This window comes from Phycodurus eques, chromosome 16 (assembly GCF_024500275.1).
Source record: "Phycodurus eques isolate BA_2022a chromosome 16, UOR_Pequ_1.1, whole genome shotgun sequence".
In the NCBI taxonomy this organism is placed as follows: domain Eukaryota; kingdom Metazoa; phylum Chordata; class Actinopteri; order Syngnathiformes; family Syngnathidae; genus Phycodurus; species Phycodurus eques.
The window spans coordinates 1,570,464-1,590,000 of record NC_084540.1 but is presented as its reverse complement, the minus strand read 5'-3'; the positions used below and the strand labels follow the sequence as shown (position 1 = coordinate 1,590,000).

The window sequence follows — 19,537 nt, the reverse complement described above, 5'->3', positions numbered from 1 at the left end:
GAAAACGACAAGAAAATGAAGTGACCAAGTGAAAACACAGCTGTATGTGTGTGCGCATTGCTGTGTTCCTTCAGTCCTTATTGGCTGGTTCGTTTGCTGAGGTGCTGCGGTGCTTGCTGTTTCTTGTTTCTGATTGGATGCGTTCTTATTGTGTGTGTGTGGGTTAGACAAAAAGGCACCTAGTTCCTTCTCATCCTCTATTCAGCTTCCAACTTCCTGCTCCATCAGCGGAGAGCCGCGCTGTCCAACCGTCACTCACAGATGTGACCAAAAAAGGGGACTCAGTGGTGATATGTGCAGCTTGTAAGGAGAGCAGGGAGCGTCAACGTTACACGAGAGGCGTGTCCTCGCTGACATGCCCCTCCTCCGGTTGCCGTGGAGATGCTTACAATTTGCCTGCTCCTCCGATGGAGAGAACTGACCTTTTGAGCGCTTATGCGGCCGCTTGTGGTCATCCACAACATTTCCACTCTGCATGAACGTGTGTGTACTCATACACAATCCATAAGAAGGTCGAGTAGGTGCCAGGAGGAGGTTAAGGTGGCATTCATGTGTGCGTCCGTCTTACAAAACAGGCTCCTCTTCCATTGGCTCTTCTGTAGACCTGGAAGACACCAGAAATCAGGGGTGTCAAAGTCATTTTAGTTCGGTGGCCACATTCACTCCAATTTGATCTCAAAAGTCCAAAATGCCCACTAGTAGTTTTGCCTGACTATGTAGTTCTCCTACTCATGCGCAGAAATAAATAATGGAGGGCAGTTGTGGAAAAAACATTCAGAGTTAAACACAGCCGTTCCGCTAGTGTACTGAATTGCCTTACGAAGTGAGGACAAATCGTACTAGTACATGATCCTCAAGCTGCATAGCATTAACTATCTGATTTATTTGACAGCCTTGATATCCAGCTGAAGGGCCATGTACTAGTAAACCTTCTCCTCACTAGCAAGATAATTCAGTGCATTTTGTCCTCACTAGTAGGACAGCTTTGGTATACTAGTAGGACAGCTACATGTTACTAGTGAGGCAAAACTGTGCACTACTTGACAATTGCGTGATACTAATACTACTAGTGTCGTGATCAAATTCTATTAGTTAGTGCTGCACTAGTAGTGCACAGATGTCAACTAGTGTTTTGCCTCACTAGTAACATGTAGTTGTCACACTAGTATGCAAAAATGTCATACTGTAGTCAAAGGCAGCAGTGGAAAAATTGTTTACTACTGTAGTAAGACAGTAGTTTTACTAGTGAGAACAAAGAGTATACTAGTAGAGCTTTCTCTACTCCACTGACCTGCTGGCGTCATTGACGTTGGCGGTGGAGCCTGACTGCGCTACATCAACACTCAAAGAGGCCATGGCGCTAACGGTGTCTGCCTCGTCCTTCTCCGATTGACGCTGAGCTCCCAGGGGGCCGTCCTGTAGTGAGTGGCCGCTCGTCGCAGACAACGTTTGGAGGCAAGACCAGTGTTTACCTGGAAGAGTCACAGAAACACACGGCGTTGAGAGGAAGGCATGCTGTGGCTGCTAGTTAGACAGAGTGTGCGTGTGCGTGTGTTGACTCACTCTGAATTTCGATCACTCTTTCTAGCGAGGCACAGGCTTTTGGACAAGGCTTCTCTTGAGGCCACTGAAATGCAGAGTCACTCTGTGAAGGACACACACAGAGTGAGTTATCATGCGCTTGTCACTCACCTCTACTGGGTGTTTTATCTGGGGGGGGAATGCTAAAGTAGCTCATAATTGAGAAGCGGAAGGAACATGATCAACAATGATTCAAATATTTTACAAATACAAATCTAAAGTACTCCGCTCCCCTGAGTCAACACCTTTCGCTGCAAGTGGACTGGGTTATGCCTCGAACAGCTTTGCAGACATTTATGCCCATTTTCTTTATTGTCTGCGTGTTTACGTATGGTTTAAGATGAGTGGTAGAGGCCTAGTGTAGTGGTACTTAAACTATAAATAGTGTTTATTTACGTTTTTTTTTACCTTTTGTTTTATCATGAGATGATAATCAACTTTCCGCAACATTTTCTGCCTTTCATTCAAAAATATCACCCTGTGACACGTCATTTTTATTGGAACAGTTCTAAAAATGTCTGGTAGAAGAAATCAGCTCTGCTGGCAACTGTAACGTAAGGCAGGGGGTCAAAATAACTTCATAAAAATCAAAACCTAACACTTTTAATGCACTTAAAAATATACATTTAAAAAAAATCCCAAGTGGCCACTAAAAATATAGGAACTCTCACAAACAAAGACAAGCAGAAACATAAAGTCTGCATTTGACAGAAGAATGATTTCTACTACATGCAATTGGTTGCACTGTAGATTTTATTTAAGGGTATCACGGTAAAGGGGACTCAGGCCAATAAAGACCACGCGTATGTTAGTAGTTGTAAAAGGACAGATTGTGGAAAAGTTCCAAAGGGTATGACTACTTTTTCCAAGCCATTGTAAATAAATAAACTACACTTCTAAAGTTGCACATTTCAGAATCTTAATTTATCGCGACACCTCAGCGTAACTCACAAGAAGTGTTTCTCATACGTATCAAAGAATGAAGGCTTTGTCTTATTGCGCACTTTCTAAAGGACCAGACTCAACAAAGGCTGTTGGGAGAAAAACGGGAGAATAGAAGAAGATAAATTGGAAGTTGCGAGGAGTAAGACCACCTTTCACAGAGGTCTGCGGTGTGACTCAACTTCGCATTACGTCTTTGTCATTAGAAGTAAGACTTGAGTGTTATTACTTTCTTCATGTCTTAAAATTATTAGTGCTTAACTTAGTTTAAACTTGTATTTTAACAATGTTTCAATGTTATTTATAACATTGCCTTGCCTATGTCTGAATGCACGCCATTAACAATTAATCCTGTGCGGGTAATAACAGCATATTTTGAAAATCTTGTTTGACCTATTTAGTGTAATGTTGGCTTAGACGAGCAATAACAAAGCATTGTGTAGCAACAATGTCGCAAAACTGAAAAAGGCTCATGTAAAGTTACCATGTCTATGGCAGAGATCAAATTGCCAGGCCAGTGTACGAGCGACCTGATTTTGAAGCAGCTGAAAATATGTAGACTCTCTTACCGGGTCTCCAAGGAGAGAAGAGACGCAGGCTTCCGATGCATCACAGATGGCGGTGAGGTCATGACCCCCCTCTAGTGCCATAACAACACGCCCACCAGCCAGACCCATCAGGAGCTGGGTGAGCAGACCAAAACCTGCCAAAACAGCAGTAACGCAAAGATATATTGAGACATGCATACAGTACGGCAAATCATTTTTAACACGCATCTTCAGTCTGTCAGACGTTTTGCGACTGGAAACAGGTAGGTCGCCATGGTAAGCAGTTTGACACTCACATTTGGCAGAGACAATGTAACCTCCTAGAGGAGACTGATGACCCTCCACCGCATCAAAGCCTGCAGACACCAGAATCACGTCTGGGCTGAACTGCTGAGCAATAGGCATCACCACACTCCTGCGCAAAACATGCACATAAGCATCCGAACAGGGTTGGTTAAGTGGATTACAGCACTTTAAGGCCTGTGTGCTTCACTTAATGACGCAACAAGCTTGAAAACCATCACTTACAATGATATGGTATAACCTTGATTGAAAAGTAACTCCATATTTTCAAATGCTTACCAATTATTTATTGAGGGTTTTTCCCCCCCAAATTTTTAAAAACATATTTCTTCTAATGTGTGAAATTTAATCTGTATTTTTTTCCCGTCTCGGTTCTTCAATGTACAATAATTGAAGTAATGGTCTGGTATGGGATGGGCCTTCGGAAAGGCTCGTGGGTCCAATTATTCTTTGCGATACCATGAATGCCAGAAGGAATCTTATCGTCTGAACGGTTATTAGTGCTTGGGAGAATGCTGAACATTTGATTTTCCACATATAGCTATTGTTGTATGTGAATGACTGAATGCCCACTCCCCCAGAGGATTCATGGGTCATCGTGCGAGTGGCAAGCCTGAAGTCTCAACTTTTGTCTTTGGGGTTTGTTAAAAGAGCAAGTCTACTGTACCAAACCAAAGACTTTGGAAGAACTTGACGCGCAAATACGAGGAATTATGTCTTCTCTCCGACAAGGGTTCCTGGTGAAATCAGTTGTGGCGATTCCAGCAGGTAGTGAATTCTTCTGCACATATTGAATTTGAAATAAAACCTCATCCCAAACACTAACATTCCTCTCATATAGATTTCTTGGGAAAAAAAATTCACAAACATAAAAAAAAATGTAAGGATTAGGTAGTTACTTTTCAATCGCTCTGTACATAAAGTGGCAATAACCAGCAGATTCAGTAAGTAAATATTAACCATAGGTAATCATTATGTATTGTTTGTGTGTGACAGTGACATGTTCAATAGCACTTTTTTCAGACGGTACTCACCGATAGATACCACTGTTACTTACAGTGGGGCAAAAAAGTGTTTGGTCAGCCACAAATTGTTCTCCCACTTAAAAAGATGAGAGAGGCTTGTAATTTTCATCATAGGTATACCTCACACCTATGAGAGACAAAATAAGAAAAGAAAAGCCAGAAAATCACATTTTCTGATTTTTAAAGGATGTATTAGCAAATTAATGGTGGAAAATAAGTATTTGGTCACTTACAAACAAGCTAGATTTCTGGCTCTCCCAGACCTGTAAGTTCTTATTTAAGAGGCTCCTCCGTCCTCCGTTCGTTACCTCTATAAATGGCACCTCTTTGAACTCGTTATCAGTATAAAAGAAATTAACCTGTCCACAACCTCAAACAGTCACACTCCAAACTCCACTATGGCCAACACCAAAGAGCTGTCAAAGGACACCAGAAACTAAATTGTAGACCTGCACCAGGCTGGGAAGACTGAATCTGCAATAGGTAAGCAGCTTGGTGTGAAGAAATCCACTGTGGGAGCAATTATCAGAAAACGGAAGACATACGAGACCACCGATAATCTCCCTCGATCTGTGGCTCCGCGCAAGATCTCACCCCGTGGGGTCAAAATGATCACAAGAACGGTGAGCAAAAATCCCAGAACCACACGGGGGGACCTAGTGAATGACCTGCAGAGAGCTGGGACCAAAGTAACAAAGGCTACCGTCTGAAGTTTGCTAGAGAGCATTTGGATGATCCAGAAGAGGATCGGGAGAATGTCATATGAAACCAAAATAGAACTTTTTGGAAAAACTCAACTTGCCGTGTTTGGAGGAGAAAGAATGCTGAGTTGCATCCGAAGAACACCATTCCTACTGTGAAGCATGGGGGTGGAAACATCATGCTTTGGGGCTGTTTTTCTGCAAAGGGACCAGGACGACTGATCCCGTGTAAAGAAAGAATGAATGGGGCCATCTATCGGGAGATTTTGAGTGAAAACCTCCTACCATCAGCAAGGGCATTGACCATGAAACGTGGCTGGGTCTTTCAGCATGACAATGATCCCAAACACACCGCCCTGGGCAACGAAGGAGTGGCTCCGTAAGAAGCATTTCAAGGTCCTGGAGTGGCCTAGTCAGTCTCCAGATCTCAACCTCATAGAAAATCTTTGGAGGGAGTTGAAAGTCTGCGTTGCCCAGCGACAGCCCCAAATCATCACTGCGCTAGAGGAGATCTGCGTGGAAGAATGGGCCAAAATACCAGCAACAGTTTGTGAAGACTTACAGAAAACGTTTGACCTCCGTCACTGCCAACAAAGGGTATATAACAAAGTATTGAGATGAACTTTTATTATTGACAAAATATTTGTTTTCCACCATAATTTGCTGCTAAATTCTTTAAAATGTGATTTTCTGGATTTTTTTCCTTCTCATTTTGTCTCTCATAGGTGAGGTACACCTAGGATGAAAATGACAGGCCTCGCTCATCTTTTTAAGTGGGAAAATTTGCACAATTGGTGGCTGAATAAATACTTTTTGCCCCACTGGATAGTGATACGTAAAATTTAAATGAACAATTGCGAAACTCTCTCTCTCTCTCTCTTTCTTTCTTTCTGACACACATGATGATTCGCCGATGTGTCAAACCGCCGCAGCTGTAGCGCCAACTGCTGCGAGGGTTACTTAGTCAATGTCAGATTTTATTTGCCTTAAATATCGATGGCCGGTATTGGCAGCCTTCACGAGTAGCCGATACCTTGAAATAAGGCCGGTATCGGCCCGATACAGATACCCAGTATCTGTACTTGCCCATTCCTACTATTTTCTATAGTATCTCAAACCTCGCAGCGGTGTTGCAGCTTGTACATTATACTAAAAAATGTATTTCAAAGAGGCAATTGTGTTTACCTGAAGGCAGTGAGGTACTCAACATCACCCATAGGGGGCTCTACTCCTCCAGTCCACGCTATGTTCACGTTAAAGCCAACACCTGCGCCTGATCCCACCTGAGGAAAAGAAGATTTGTAAATTCATACGTCTATGTGGGTTTGGGAGTCGGTCTTGACCAACTAAAGGGTACTTAACGCTTAATATTTGTATTATGTATTTATTACTGTGTACTTGTTTAATAAATGTAAACTGTGATATCGGATACAGTTCACTTGAAATGTAATACGTAAAAAAAAAAAAATCAGAAATAGGCACTAAGTACAAATTGGCTTAGGCTGGATTTAAAATGAACTTTCATGAGACAATTCAGAATTTTTGATCAAGTGGCGCAATTTGGATAAGTGTCATTGGAGTGTAAAGAGAAAAAAAACTAAAATCGTATACCGTCAGATCAGAATCAGTCCTTTTCTAAATGTGGATACAATTTATATATCCAGTATCGAGTCACTCCAAGCCAGCTAAATGGTATGTATAATTTCATATTTGTATTATTTAAGTATTTTCAGTTTATATCTATGTTGTCAGTGCCTGGAGTTGACACTTGGCAGTTATTTACAGCATGTGGATTGTTTCATGTGTTCCGTCAGCATAAAACTCAGTTATGTGTTACTTGATATGTACATGGAAATAAACCCTCAAATAAGATATAAGCACCACATTGGAATTGGGAACTTGGACCTGCAGTGTAAATGCACCAACATAATCACCAGACTTTACACCAGTGCTGGAGCCTATCCCAGCTATCTACACCCTGAACTGGTCGCCAGCCAATCGCAGGGCATATATAGACAAACAACCGTTCGCACTCACATTCACACCTACGGACAATTTAGAGTCCTCAATTAACCTAGCATGCATATTTTTGGGATGTGGGAGGAAACCGGAGTACCTGGAGAAAACCCACACAGGCACAGGGGAAAACATGCGAACTCCAGACAGGCGAGGCCGGAATTGAACCCCGGTCCTCGGAATTGTGAGGCAGATGTGCTCACCAGTCGACCACTGTGCCGTTAAAGTAATTTCATTGTAATAAAGTAATTTAATTACAGTCAGTTAGCAGCCATTATTTCTGTCTCAAGTATTGTGGGTTGGACTTGACAGAACTTGAAACTTATGTCAGTGGCCAATCCTTGAATGCCCCTTGAGGTCATTGTTTTACCTTTTGTCTAAAATGCTAGAAAATACTCAGTATACAGTACACAAGTACATACAGTAAATGAACAAGTCATTTAAACAGATACATTGCTCCATCTTGTGATCGGTTATCGTTTGTTTAAACTAGCTGATCGGTGATCGGCCCCAAAAATCCTGATCGTGTAAAGCCTAATAATCACTAGGGAAGTAAGGAACAGATCTGCCTTATTTTCTTTTCATCTTATGCAATGAGCCGCTTCCTGTTATACAGGACCGAGAACAGAGAATCATTGGAATTATAGTCTGGGTTTCAAGGATGATGGAAATCCAGGTTTGTGTGTTTACCTCCTCAGGCGCTCCGCTGCCAGGAAAAAAGTTGCCGTCATCGTAGCGATGGAGCGAGATGTAGAGGACATTGGGGTCACCGTAGAAGGCCTGCTGCGTGCCGTTGCCATGGTGAATGTCCTGCAGTGACAGGTTACAGTGGCATCCGAGAGAGAGCATCATTGTTATGGAATACAGCGTTCGGTCAACCTTTTATGTAGAGAATTTGATGGGCGTAGTAGTTGTTTAGTGTTTATTTAGATGATTAAACGGTTTCTTGTTTCTGTACAAAAAACAAACAAACATGACAACAAATAAGAAACAGGGTTTAAATTGCAACCTTTTTGGTCTGCGAGCTACAGCAGCACACAATGTTCACTTAGTAGATTTAGCAACAACTACTGAAGGAATTTTGTGCTATTATACATATATGTTTGTGTGTGTGTGAGAGCTCACTAACCCAGTCCACGATGAGGATCTTGCCTACTCCCAGTTTATGCTGGAGTAGCTTGGCAGTGATGGCTACTGAATTGAAGAAGCAAAACCCCCTGCTCTCACACACAAGTAAGGAAAAGGAAAAAAAAGGAGGACTGATTATAAAGCCTCAGTCATAAAAGAACAACTTTATGCAATGCTTTAGTACTGCATTTAAAACTCATGATGCATCTACGAACATGGCAGTGGATTCTTCTGCATGATGCCCTGGTGGACGCACTACTGCAAAGCCATTCTGGCACAGAGACAGAAAAAGACGGTCAAGGTAATGCCCATTTTAGAAAACAGTGTGTGTATATACGTTGGTGGGTGGGTGTTACCTTCAGTTCCCCGGCTGCCACGCTGAAGGCCAGCTCAAGAACAGAGCCCACTGCCATGCGGACAGCTGCAGACGAGTGCATCTCATTCCACACTGTGTCACTGTCCACCTGCAGAAGGCAGTAAGTTCGAAAGGACGCAAGTTCTAAAAATGGAACCTACTTATGATGACCAGAAAAAGATGGTGAGAGAAAAAGACACACCCCTATTCCTCCACACGGAAGAACAGCATACATCTTCTGGCTGATTGGACCTGAAACAACAGGCATTGGTGTACACAAGAGGAGACAGAGGTAAAGGACATATTACTTTAAATCAACTTCAAGGGTCAAAATCAAATAAAAATACAGAGGTTCCTTGAGATACGAGTGATCCGACCTACAAGTCTTTCGAGATATAAGCCTTTGCTTTGACTTGTGAGCAAAATGTACCACACCAGCGCTGTATGATGGCAGTGAACTCAACTCACTTCACAATAAGCAGTAGTTTGGCAGATAGTGAACAATTCCTCAATAATTCAAAAAACCTTTAAGCTGTTAATTGCCACTCCCAGGTGAAGTTTACTGTCAAACTAAACATAAAACAAAGAGGGTTACACACTGTGTACTTCTAACAACCAACAACTGTCTAGCTTAACGCTAACAAACAATGCAAAACACCATAGATGGGCTGACTCATTTTGACCCATGTTATGCATAAAACAGTAGGGAAAAAAAAAAAGGCTTCTGATGTAAGGGCACCTTTAAACTCCGATGTTAAGGAACCACTGTGAAGTGATAATTTGTTACCCAGTAGCTTCTTGTGGTCCAGTTTGTGTCGATTCAGTGGACTGGTTCCATAGAGCAGAGTGTGAAACTCGGAATGGACAGTCTGGATCTCATCCAGGGATGCTTTACGCCCGCGAATTCTCTGCTCAGACACAAACAGCAAGAGACTGAGAAGGCTGTTTGCACACTTACTCTTGACTTATTTTCGGCGGAAGTGTGCCTGATCGTGTACGTGCATGTGTTCGTGAATCCGTGCCTACCTCACAGCGGCCCAGCAAGCCTGTCTCCTGCAGCCTGGACCAGATGCTCTGCACTCTCCCAGCATGCTCTGGATGGATGTGAGCATTGCCACATACACACTGGTGCTTTAACATCAGACTGTCATAAACGAGTCCTGGCGGAAGTGAAACAGAATAAGAAAGCTACATAAATGCAGTGGAGTGAATAAACCATCAATCCATGAAGTTTCTGTACCGCTTATCCTCACTAGGGTCGCGGGCATGCTGGAGCCTATCCCAGCTATCTTCGGGCGAGAGGCGGGTACACGCTGAACCGGTGGCCAGCCAATCGCAGGGCATATATAAACAAACCATTCACATTCACACTTAAGGGCAATTTAGAGTCTTCAATCAACCAACCACGCAATAACGCAATAACCCATCACATAAAATAAAAAGGCAAGAGTGGGTGTTGTTACTCAATACAATGTATACATGACTTTGGATCGGTTTGGCAAAGCGAATATTCCACCACTGTGAAACCGAATGAAATTAAGATTTGGATTAGGCCTGTTTATGCCGATTTAGGTGTTTATATGGAGCATTTTTTTTCTTCCTGTTTTGGGCTTCTAACCCGATTCTAATCATAATACAAGGCTACACGTGAACCAGGCTAGAGGTCACGAAAGGAGACTATTGGAGTAAGATGTGCACAAGCATCACAAGATGTCCGTAACTGCAATTTCTAGAGTATGTATGTGTATGGCTGACATGCAGGTGTTACACGAGACTTGAGTTCTTTCAGCAGAAACTGCAACAGCGAGGCAGATGCTGTGATTAGACATGACACAGAAATTCCACCAAAAAATAAGGTGTTGTGCACTTCAACAATTGTCAGCAATAACAACAGGTATGGACATTTTCAATTCAGTGATTAACTTATTCATGTGAAAATAATGTCCGGGCTCCCCCTTGGAGATAGGGTGAGAAGCTCGGTCATCAAGGAGGGGCTCAGAGTAGAGCCGCTGCTCCTCCGCATTGAGAGGAGCCAGATGAGGTGGCTGGGGCATCTGATTTGGACTCCTCCCTGGTAGGTGTGTATGTGTGTATATATATATATATATATATAATAAAAACACTGTTCATTTGAATGCTTTATGTGCATTAATTTATGCATTCAAGGTCTTTGTTAGAATCTTGTCCAGCACACAGAAATAGGGCATTGCATGGGTGAGCTGGAGCATAACCCAGCTGACTTTGGGAGAGAGGTGGGGTATACTCCGGACTGGTCGCCAGTCAATCAAAGACAAACAACCATTCACACTCCCATTCATAGCTACTGAAATGTAGTGTAATAATATGCATTTTTTGGGAATGTGGAAGAAAACCCACACAAGCACAGGGACAACATGCAAACTCTAAGCAGGAAGAAGCTGGAGCGTGGAGCAGGAACCTCAGTAAAACTGTGAGGCAGTCTGTGAACCTCAGTAAAACTGTGAGGCAGTCATGTCAATAAATTACAAGGGTTAAAAGCGTCATTTAGTTAGGTAGTTCAATTCAAAAAGTGCAACTCCCCATAATCCGAGTGAAATATTTGGATTCTTTTTAATATGTACAATTTTGATGATTCTCGCTTACAGCAAACAAAAACCCAAATTCACCATCTCGAGAAACTAGAATATTACATCACAAACAATCAAGAAACGAATGAAAATGTTTGTTAATGTAGAAATTAAGCAGGAATTTGCCCTCTGAAAAGTGTTTAATGAATCTATATAATGTATAAGTATTGAAATAAATGGACTTTATCATATTCTAATACATTGGGATAAGTAAATAACACATCAGGCACTAGAGCATCCGTTAAGTTTAAATGAATGTTTACTGTAAATACTGTACATGTATAAAATGCAATGCATGTAGTTAGTTAGTTAGTTCATTATTTATTATTTTATAATGTCATATACCAAAACGGGGTGCCCAGCACTCACGGGCTTACAAGACACTGAAATACAAAACAAATGTGAGCAATCAAGCAGTAAAGGAAACAAGTCATCACAGTAACTATTAGACAGAAACCAAACCAAATGTTAACTAAATATTGCTCATTGGCCAATCGCCCTTACAACCCTTAAACAATACATTTAAACTTCATAGTCACATATAAAGTGTCCTCTTACGCTGTTGAAAGGCCTCCAACACAAACTGTGTAAACAAAAATTGGTGTCTTTCTTCATCGGGCATCGAAAACAAATCAGGACCGTCTGCAAGCAATTTACAAAAAACCTGACATCTTAGATTGTGATACAGACGACAATAGAATAAAAAGTGCATTTTATTTTCCACTTCACCCAATTCGCACAAAGCGCATTCGCTCTTGCTCCGGTACAGCACAGAAGTGACCTGTTTCCAGAGGAAGAGGAAGGATACCACATCGAAGTTGAGCACAGACAAATCTCTAAGCTCTACTAACATAAAGCTTGAGGCTGTAAACTCTTTTAATCAAGTTATAGGTTCTTAATTTTGACTTACATATAACGTCAGTCCGCCTTTGTTTGTAGTTCTCAAAAAGCATTAATTTAATTTGGCTGACGTGACACCTTATATAAAGTCCCCTCCAAAAGTATTGGAACGGCAAGGTCAATTCCTTTGTTTTTGTTGTACACTGCGGTAGGGTGAACGACTGGTTAGCACATCTGCCTCACAGTTCTGAGGACCTGGGTTCAAATCCGGTCTCGCATGTGTGGAGTTTCCATGTTCTCCCCGTGCCTGCGTGGGTTTTCTCCGGGTACTCCGGTTTCCTCCAGCATCCCAAAAACATGCATGGTAGGTTGATTGAAGACTCCAAATTGTCCCTAGGTGTGAATGTGAGTGCGAATGGTTGTTTGTTTATATGTGCCCTGCAATGGGCTGGCGACCAGTTCAGGCTGGTTACACACATATATATTACACACACACACACACACACACACACACACACAGTGCTGTTAAAGTGTTTGCCACCTTCCTGATTTCCTATTTTTTTGCTGGTGTGTTTTGGATCATTGTCCTGCTGCAGGACCCAAGTTCGTTTCAGCTTGAGGTCACGAACAGATTGCTGGACATTTTCCTTCAGGATTATTTTGTAGGCAGCAGAATTCATGGTTCCATTTATTACAACAAGTCTTCCAGGTCCTCAAGCAGCAAAACAGCCCCATGTAAACACCGTATCACTTTTAAAAGGGATTCTTGTCCTGTATGGTAAGCATCCAGGTTAAGGATTTATATTTGTTTCATACACTGACCTGTAGTAAAGAGATGTCTGACAGGGTTGACAGTGGCTGCGGGAGAAGATTGCGCTCTTCCCAGTGGTCTGTGAGGCAACGAGGAGAGGAATACACCCATCTGTTGCAGGGCCTGATGGGAAAGTGAGAGCAGGATCAATTCGCTTATCTCTGAAATTAATGAGGCTGAGTATATTTTCACATAATAGTTTTTCTACAACTCTTATGTAGACAGTGTATTCTGCACCATTCAGCCAGTGTGTGTGTATGTGTGTGTGGAATTGAAGGTTCGTGTAAGCAGTTCTATACCGACTATATATAGGGAATAACGCTGTGCTCGTTACCGTGAACTGGGTGAGTCATCATGTGTGGGTGGACACAAAAAGCACACACTCGAAGATACTGAGATTTTGGAACACACACATACACATACACACGGCAGTGAGACCAGTGGTTGAGTCACCAGCTGGTGATGTCAATGCAGCGTCAAATAAAGCGTGCGTGGGTTTGTGTGTACGTGTGCATACTTCGAAGTGTCTGCATTTTGACCAGCACGTCAGAATGAAAAGAGCTGGTCTTTTTTCTCCTTCCAACGACATGCGTTTACATGCGTTTACACTCTACAATTGACTGTGTGTGACTACGTGTATTTATGGCTGTCAGAAAGTGACTAAGCATTGCAACATAGGGTTATCTCTTACACAAATTCCAAGTTGTTCTGTTCTGCAAAATGTTAAGACAGTCTATGGTGTGATGAGTCATTTAGCGCTTTTTGTCAAATCTATTTAGTTAAATGTTATCATATCATTTGGACTGATCTATTCTAATGTGTTGCTTCAAATCTTGCTTTAGATCTTCCTGCGTGGAGTTTGCATGTTCTCCAGCCGAAAGACGTAGTCTCTCCGGCGTGTGTGCCTCCGGGGAGGCGTCCGGGAGGCATCCGAATCAGATGCCCCAGCCACCTTGTCTGGCTCCTCTCAATGCGGAGGAGCAGCGGCTCTACTCTGAGCCCTTCCCGAATGACTGAGCTTCTCACCCTCTCTCTAAGGGAGAGCCCGGACACCCTGCGGAGGAAACTCATTACGGCCGCATGTATCTTGTTCTTTCGGGCACAACCCACAGTTCGTGACCATAGGTGAGAGTAGGAACGTAGATCGACCGGTAAATTGAGAGCTTCGCCTTTCGCCTTAGCTCCTTCTTCACCACAACGGACCGATACAAAGTCCGCATCACTGCAGACACTGCACTGATCCGCCTGTCGATCTCCCGTTCCATTTTTCCCTCACTCGTGAACAAGACCCCAAAATACTTGAAATCCTCCACTCGGGGCAGGAATCCATCCCCGACCTGGAGGGCGGACGCCACCCTTTTCCGACTCAGGACCATGGTCTCAGATTTGGAGGTGCCGATTCTCACCCCAGCCGCGAACCGCTCCGGTGAGATTTGGAGCTCACGGCTTGATGAAGCCAAATGAACCACATCATCTGCAAAAAGCAGAGATGCAATGCTGAGGCCACCAAACCGGACCCCCTCTACGCCTCAGCTGCGTCTAGAAATTCTGTCCATAAGTTATGAACAGAATCGGTGCCAAAAATGCCAGATTGGACTCCTCCTTCAGCTTGACGGCATCCCTCACCGTTGGTGTCCTCCAACGGGTTCGGGGATTGCCGCCACAACAGGCACTGACCACCTTACGGCCACACAGCTCCGGTCTGCCGCCTCAGCAATGGAGGCGCGGAACATGGTCCGCTTGGACTCGATGTCCCCCGCCTCCCCCGGAACTTTGGTTTCCTCCAACATTTAAAACACATATGTTAGGCTATTTGAAGACTAAACTGTCCATACGTTGGAATATAAGTACAGGACAAGAAAAAAAGTACAACTTGTTGTTTGCGTTTATGTGCAATTGGCTGGCGGGCTAAACCCCAGTCCAGGGTTTACCCTAACAATCACCTAAAGTCAGCTGTGATTGGCTCCAGCTAACCAGTGACCTGAATGAGGCCGAGTTGTGGACGGATGATTACAAGGAAAATTAATTATAAATGAAATGATTGTTATTCACAAAATATTATTATATGTGATGTGAGAGTATCTAGCTTTCTTTATGTGTCGAACTCCCGTTTTGATGCCAGTGTTGCGCTAAGTGGAATAAAGCTGTCTGGAGGGGTTGCTATAGTGAGGAATGTTGTTGCAAGTCAACTTCCTATCGCTGACGTCACATTGTACATCCTTTCTTGTTTCAATGGTAAAGTAGTTGCTAGTCGTCTTTGCTAAGAAGCCAAGAAATGCATTGGTAATTGCTTCCAGATGCGATTTAACAACAATTAATTCCACACAATTTATATAATTCAACACAATTGATAAATTATTATGTTCATCAACCAAAAACAAACTCTGAATGCTATTGCAATAGGCTTTCTACTGGTACAGTCATGTGCTGGGTGAGGAGTAGGAGATTATGAGACAAATGGATATCATTTCATTATTGCAAATTGACATCAGCTGATGGAAAAGTGTCATGACCCTCCTGCCCTAAGTCACATGTTGCTGGCAACCTTTTGATTTACTGCCCAAATTGGCCGGCTAAAAAACAAAAACAAAAATCTTAACCTCTGGTCATCATCAGTTATTATAAGAACATGCATGTGTTTACAAGTTCACATTTCTGAGACTGGCACTCAATTACAATTACAAATACCTTAAAAGGTTTGACAGTGTTCTGCATTTGCTGTTTATGTACTGTTTGTGCTGAACTCCAAAAGTAAACATAGATTACAAATGAGCCAGTCTATAATATCATAGCCAACTAACAGTAGGGAGAAAGAAACAGAGACGAGCGACTGTACGTAATAATAATACTATAGATGGCTACTTTGCAAACCTACTATATTTCATATGCTTCCGCACAATGCAGCTCTCTATACTCTAACATGGTCGATAATAACTGCTCCAAACCCAGTGATCAACACATAGGATTTTCAGAGAGATGTGCAAGACTCAGCAAACTGCTTTAGCAGGGACATTTATATGGAAAAAAAGTTGCTGTTTTTGACTTACTATTACTAATTTTGGACTAAAAGGGTGCCAAACATCATGACCTCTACATTTTTGAAACCCATTTAAAGACTGCAAGGGTCCGTTAGTATTACTTTCTCAGAAGAGATTTCTGCTAAGCCTGAAGATAGCACTCAAAGATTCATAATGCCATTGCACAAATCTATATTTTGACTCTGTTGAAGTAGTTTTCTATGGTCCGTTAAGATACTATATGCCACTAACAAAGAAACAGTCAGGCTCATCTCAACAAACACTGGGAGAGAAGTCGAGTACAAGTCGAGTACAACCTACATCAAAGGGTTGCTTCAGAGACAAGCAACCGCCCATCCTTACATCTGAATATTAACAGGCATTTATTGTGACTTTGAATTTTGTTTTTACTTTTCAAGAGTCTCTTAACTTCAATGAAGCTAAAATATCACCACTCCATAAATGAATGAATGGGAAATTGACTTTATTAATGAACCAAGTAAAAATGACAAGCCTTTCATTTTATAACTACTTAATTTATTCACCTGTTTCAGCTGGCTAGTTATTTGTTGCATGAAGTATCTCTTGATTTCTGAAACAAGCTTGTCACAGTACCCCGTGGTGATCAAGAAGATATTAAAAAAATCAAAATTGCTCATTGTGTTCTGGTGTAATAGCATTGAGGTATTTGCAAGCATTCTTTTGTTATCAATCCCCCTTTTCAAAAGAAATGTAATAGTTGAAAAACATGTTTTTATAGGCTTCTGATTTCAAAACTGGCTATTCATGAATGCGTTGTGTATAGGTTTGAGGGTTGAACCCACAAACTTCGGGTTGGGAGACGACCACTCTACCACCTGAGCCATGCCGCCCAGAAAAACATCATTTTCCGATACTCGACATGGATAGGGTCCACTTGTTGCATTGTGTTGTGCCACTCATTCATGTATGTATGTTCTGGATGTGAAAACAAACCAAAGATTGGAAAACGGCCAGTCAGAAAACTAAGAAAGCTTTCATCTGTAATGGTACAAAGGCAGATCAATCAGAGAAAATGAGGTGTTGATCATTCATTTTTTTGAGTCTGGACTGCTGACTAAAGCAAGTTTATCCATCCATCCATTGTCATGCTTATCCTGCTCAGGGTCACGGGGTGCTGGAGCCTATCCCAGCTGACTTCGGGTGAACGTGAACACACTGAACTGGTCGCCAGTCAATCGCAGGACACATGAACAAAGGTGTGGACTCGAGTCACATGACTTGGACTAGAGTCATGAATTTGATGACTTTGGACTTGACAATAATGTTAAAAGACTTGAACAGCAATGACTCATGACTTCACTTTGACTTGAACCCATTGACTTGAAAAGACTTGCTACCTGGAACAAAGCATTGGGAAACCAACACTTTGTAGCTTTCTCTTGCTATAGCTATATGTGCTACTTAATGTTTTACTACAGGAAAATATGTGAAGCGACAACACACTGTTGACGGTCTTAATGATTATTTATTAGGTGGAAGTGTCCCACGCCATTATTGCTAATGTGGAGTTAGTTCTTATTATCATTTAACAGTTAAAGAAGAAAACTGTTGGACACACGCTGGTAGAGGAATTGACCAAGAGGTATTCTTTCACACACTACCTAAAGTAATGGTTTCATTATATATATATCTATATATATTTAATAATAATAAAAAAAAAAACAGTACAACATACATCAACAATAAATGAGACAGCTATATAAGGCATATGTTCCAAGAAGCAGTGTTAACATACACAGAAATGACAACGACATGTAATGCACCCATAAGGACGTTAATTTTGGGGGGGGGGGGGGGGGAAAAAAAAAAAAAAGAAAATCCACATTGCGAGCTATCATGCAAAAAGTTACACGGCGGGCCAGCTGTGCGCTATCTGGGCTTCCTGTACATTACACTCTGGTTTAGTCAGTGTAGTCTTCTCAAGAATCAGTCTTGCACTGTATTTCTTTGTTTATTCACTTTATTTACCTATCCATCAGCACACAGCTAGCATCTTTTGGACATGTGACTACATTCTTCTTCGTGTCTCTTTTTGATGTAATAAGATTTTTATATAATGCCCCCTAGTGTTCCGACTGAGATTTAACGGTTGGATAAAATTGTACCTTTATAACAAGATGACAAGCTTATGTTCCTCTTTTTTAAGGTTATGCCTTATGTTTTTGATACTCACAATAATCTATTTATATTTGTGTTTATATATATATTGACTCACTAGAAATGTTTGTAGACAATAAAATGCAGTTTCCTGCTATATGCACAACGGGAATTTTATAAAAATACTACTGATTATATAAAAGAGGAAACCAATTGGTCGTTCATTATTAAGTGAATCCTTTCATTTTCTCTAGCGTATTCATATTGCTCTTTAACCAAGCAAAAATATATTTTATCCTCATACTTGATTTTTCCGATACACTTGTCAGTAGAAACCTCGATTACTAATTGCAGCTCTACTGGATGCAAATTCTTATTTGTGACAGGTCTGTTCCATGTCACTTCAGAAATAGTGAGAAAAAGAAAGTCATAGCTTTGCATTTTCATAGAATAACTGAAAACCTACTATCAATCGGCATTTTGCAATGGACATTATAGCCGCCAACAGCAATAACAGCAATTTGTTGGGATTGTCACTTTCTAAAACTTGCACAAACCTGAGAGTAGCTACCCCTGCCGTCTTCCTCGCTATCCCCCAGCTGGATGACATCATCTTCTTCATCCTCTTCATCCAGTTCACTTTCTGTGCTCTCCCCCTTCACGGGTACAACTCCTCGTTCTTCCTCCTTTGGATGCACACTATGTCGTTCTGAGGTGAATGTGCTGTCATCTGACCCCTCCGTCTGAAGTCTGATTGATCAAAATGTACCAAGCGGTTTCAAACGTAGTGTGATTGCAAATACCTGAAGAATATATCTAAAACATCAATTGAGATGAAATAAGTCATTTGATTGGTGATCACCTGTGAATGCTTGTCCCTACATCATCCTCCTGCATGTCGTTGGTCTCTGTAAGCTCCTCTTCTGTCTCCTCTGGATGGGTGGGAGGTGGTCTGGGTAGGTCTGACCCCTTTGAAAGCATCTACACAAATAAGGTGATGTAAAAACAAATATAAGTGCACTCATTTATGTGTAATTGTGTGTGTGCACGTGTATACCTTGTAATGTTTCTCCAGAAAGTGCTGATGTTGCTGCTGAACTACCAGCTGCTGGAGGGCCTGGGGCGATTGGGGCAAAGGTGCACTCTGGGTACGAGCTAGAGGCCGATGGCGAGGAAGTTTGTTGACCGATCGCATGCCGCTGGACAAACCTCTCTCTGCTGTAACCAGTGGTGACTGGCTGTAGATGGGAACTAATTGTGTGGAAGGGGGTTATGAAAACAGTAAGCGCGATATAAAAAAAACAACAACTTCATTTTGGTTTGATTGCATTGGGACGTGTGTAATACGTGTACCAGTTAGCATAGCGGTTTGTTGTCTGGCCTGCTCCAGTAGTAACACATGTTGTAATAATGAAGAATGTGCAGAGTGCGAGCCAGGAGGCTGAGTCTCTACATCATGTCCAACTCCTGCAAAGAAAACAATAAAAAAAACTTAATAACAAATATTTATTGTTATTGTTCAACC

The 19,537-nt window shown here is 41.9% G+C and overlaps 1 protein-coding gene across 8 annotated transcripts in view; it reads right to left on the bottom strand.

Moving 5' to 3' along the window:
- Positions 1-19,537, bottom strand: part of hdac5 (histone deacetylase 5) — a 60,880-nt gene that overhangs the window by 383 nt on the left and 40,960 nt on the right. For 7 of the 8 annotated variants that reach the window (XM_061699929.1, XM_061699923.1, XM_061699927.1 and 4 more), the window contains 18 exons: positions 19,366-19,479; positions 19,070-19,263; positions 18,875-18,993; positions 18,570-18,762; positions 12,868-12,979; positions 9,626-9,759; positions 9,387-9,507; positions 8,802-8,851; positions 8,601-8,708; positions 8,460-8,515; positions 8,246-8,333; positions 7,807-7,926; positions 6,286-6,383; positions 3,368-3,486; positions 3,093-3,226; positions 1,564-1,645; positions 1,292-1,472; positions 1-604 (listed from right to left, as the gene is read on the bottom strand). The exon at positions 1-604 is cut by the window's left edge and continues 383 nt beyond it. In XM_061699929.1, the coding sequence (XP_061555913.1) occupies positions 565-604; positions 1,292-1,472; positions 1,564-1,645; positions 3,093-3,226; positions 3,368-3,486; positions 6,286-6,383; positions 7,807-7,926; positions 8,246-8,333; positions 8,460-8,515; positions 8,601-8,708; positions 8,802-8,851; positions 9,387-9,507; positions 9,626-9,759; positions 12,868-12,979; positions 18,570-18,762; positions 18,875-18,993; positions 19,070-19,263; positions 19,366-19,479 (2,063 nt within the window). In that variant the 3' untranslated portion in view covers positions 1-564. Of the gene's footprint in view, positions 605-1,291; positions 1,473-1,563; positions 1,646-3,092; positions 3,227-3,367; positions 3,487-4,433; positions 4,527-6,285; positions 6,384-7,806; positions 7,927-8,245; positions 8,334-8,459; positions 8,516-8,600; positions 8,709-8,801; positions 8,852-9,386; positions 9,508-9,625; positions 9,760-12,867; positions 12,980-18,569; positions 18,763-18,874; positions 18,994-19,069; positions 19,264-19,365; positions 19,480-19,537 lie in introns of those variants that run through there. The other variant, XM_061699930.1, reaches the window with a different exon arrangement.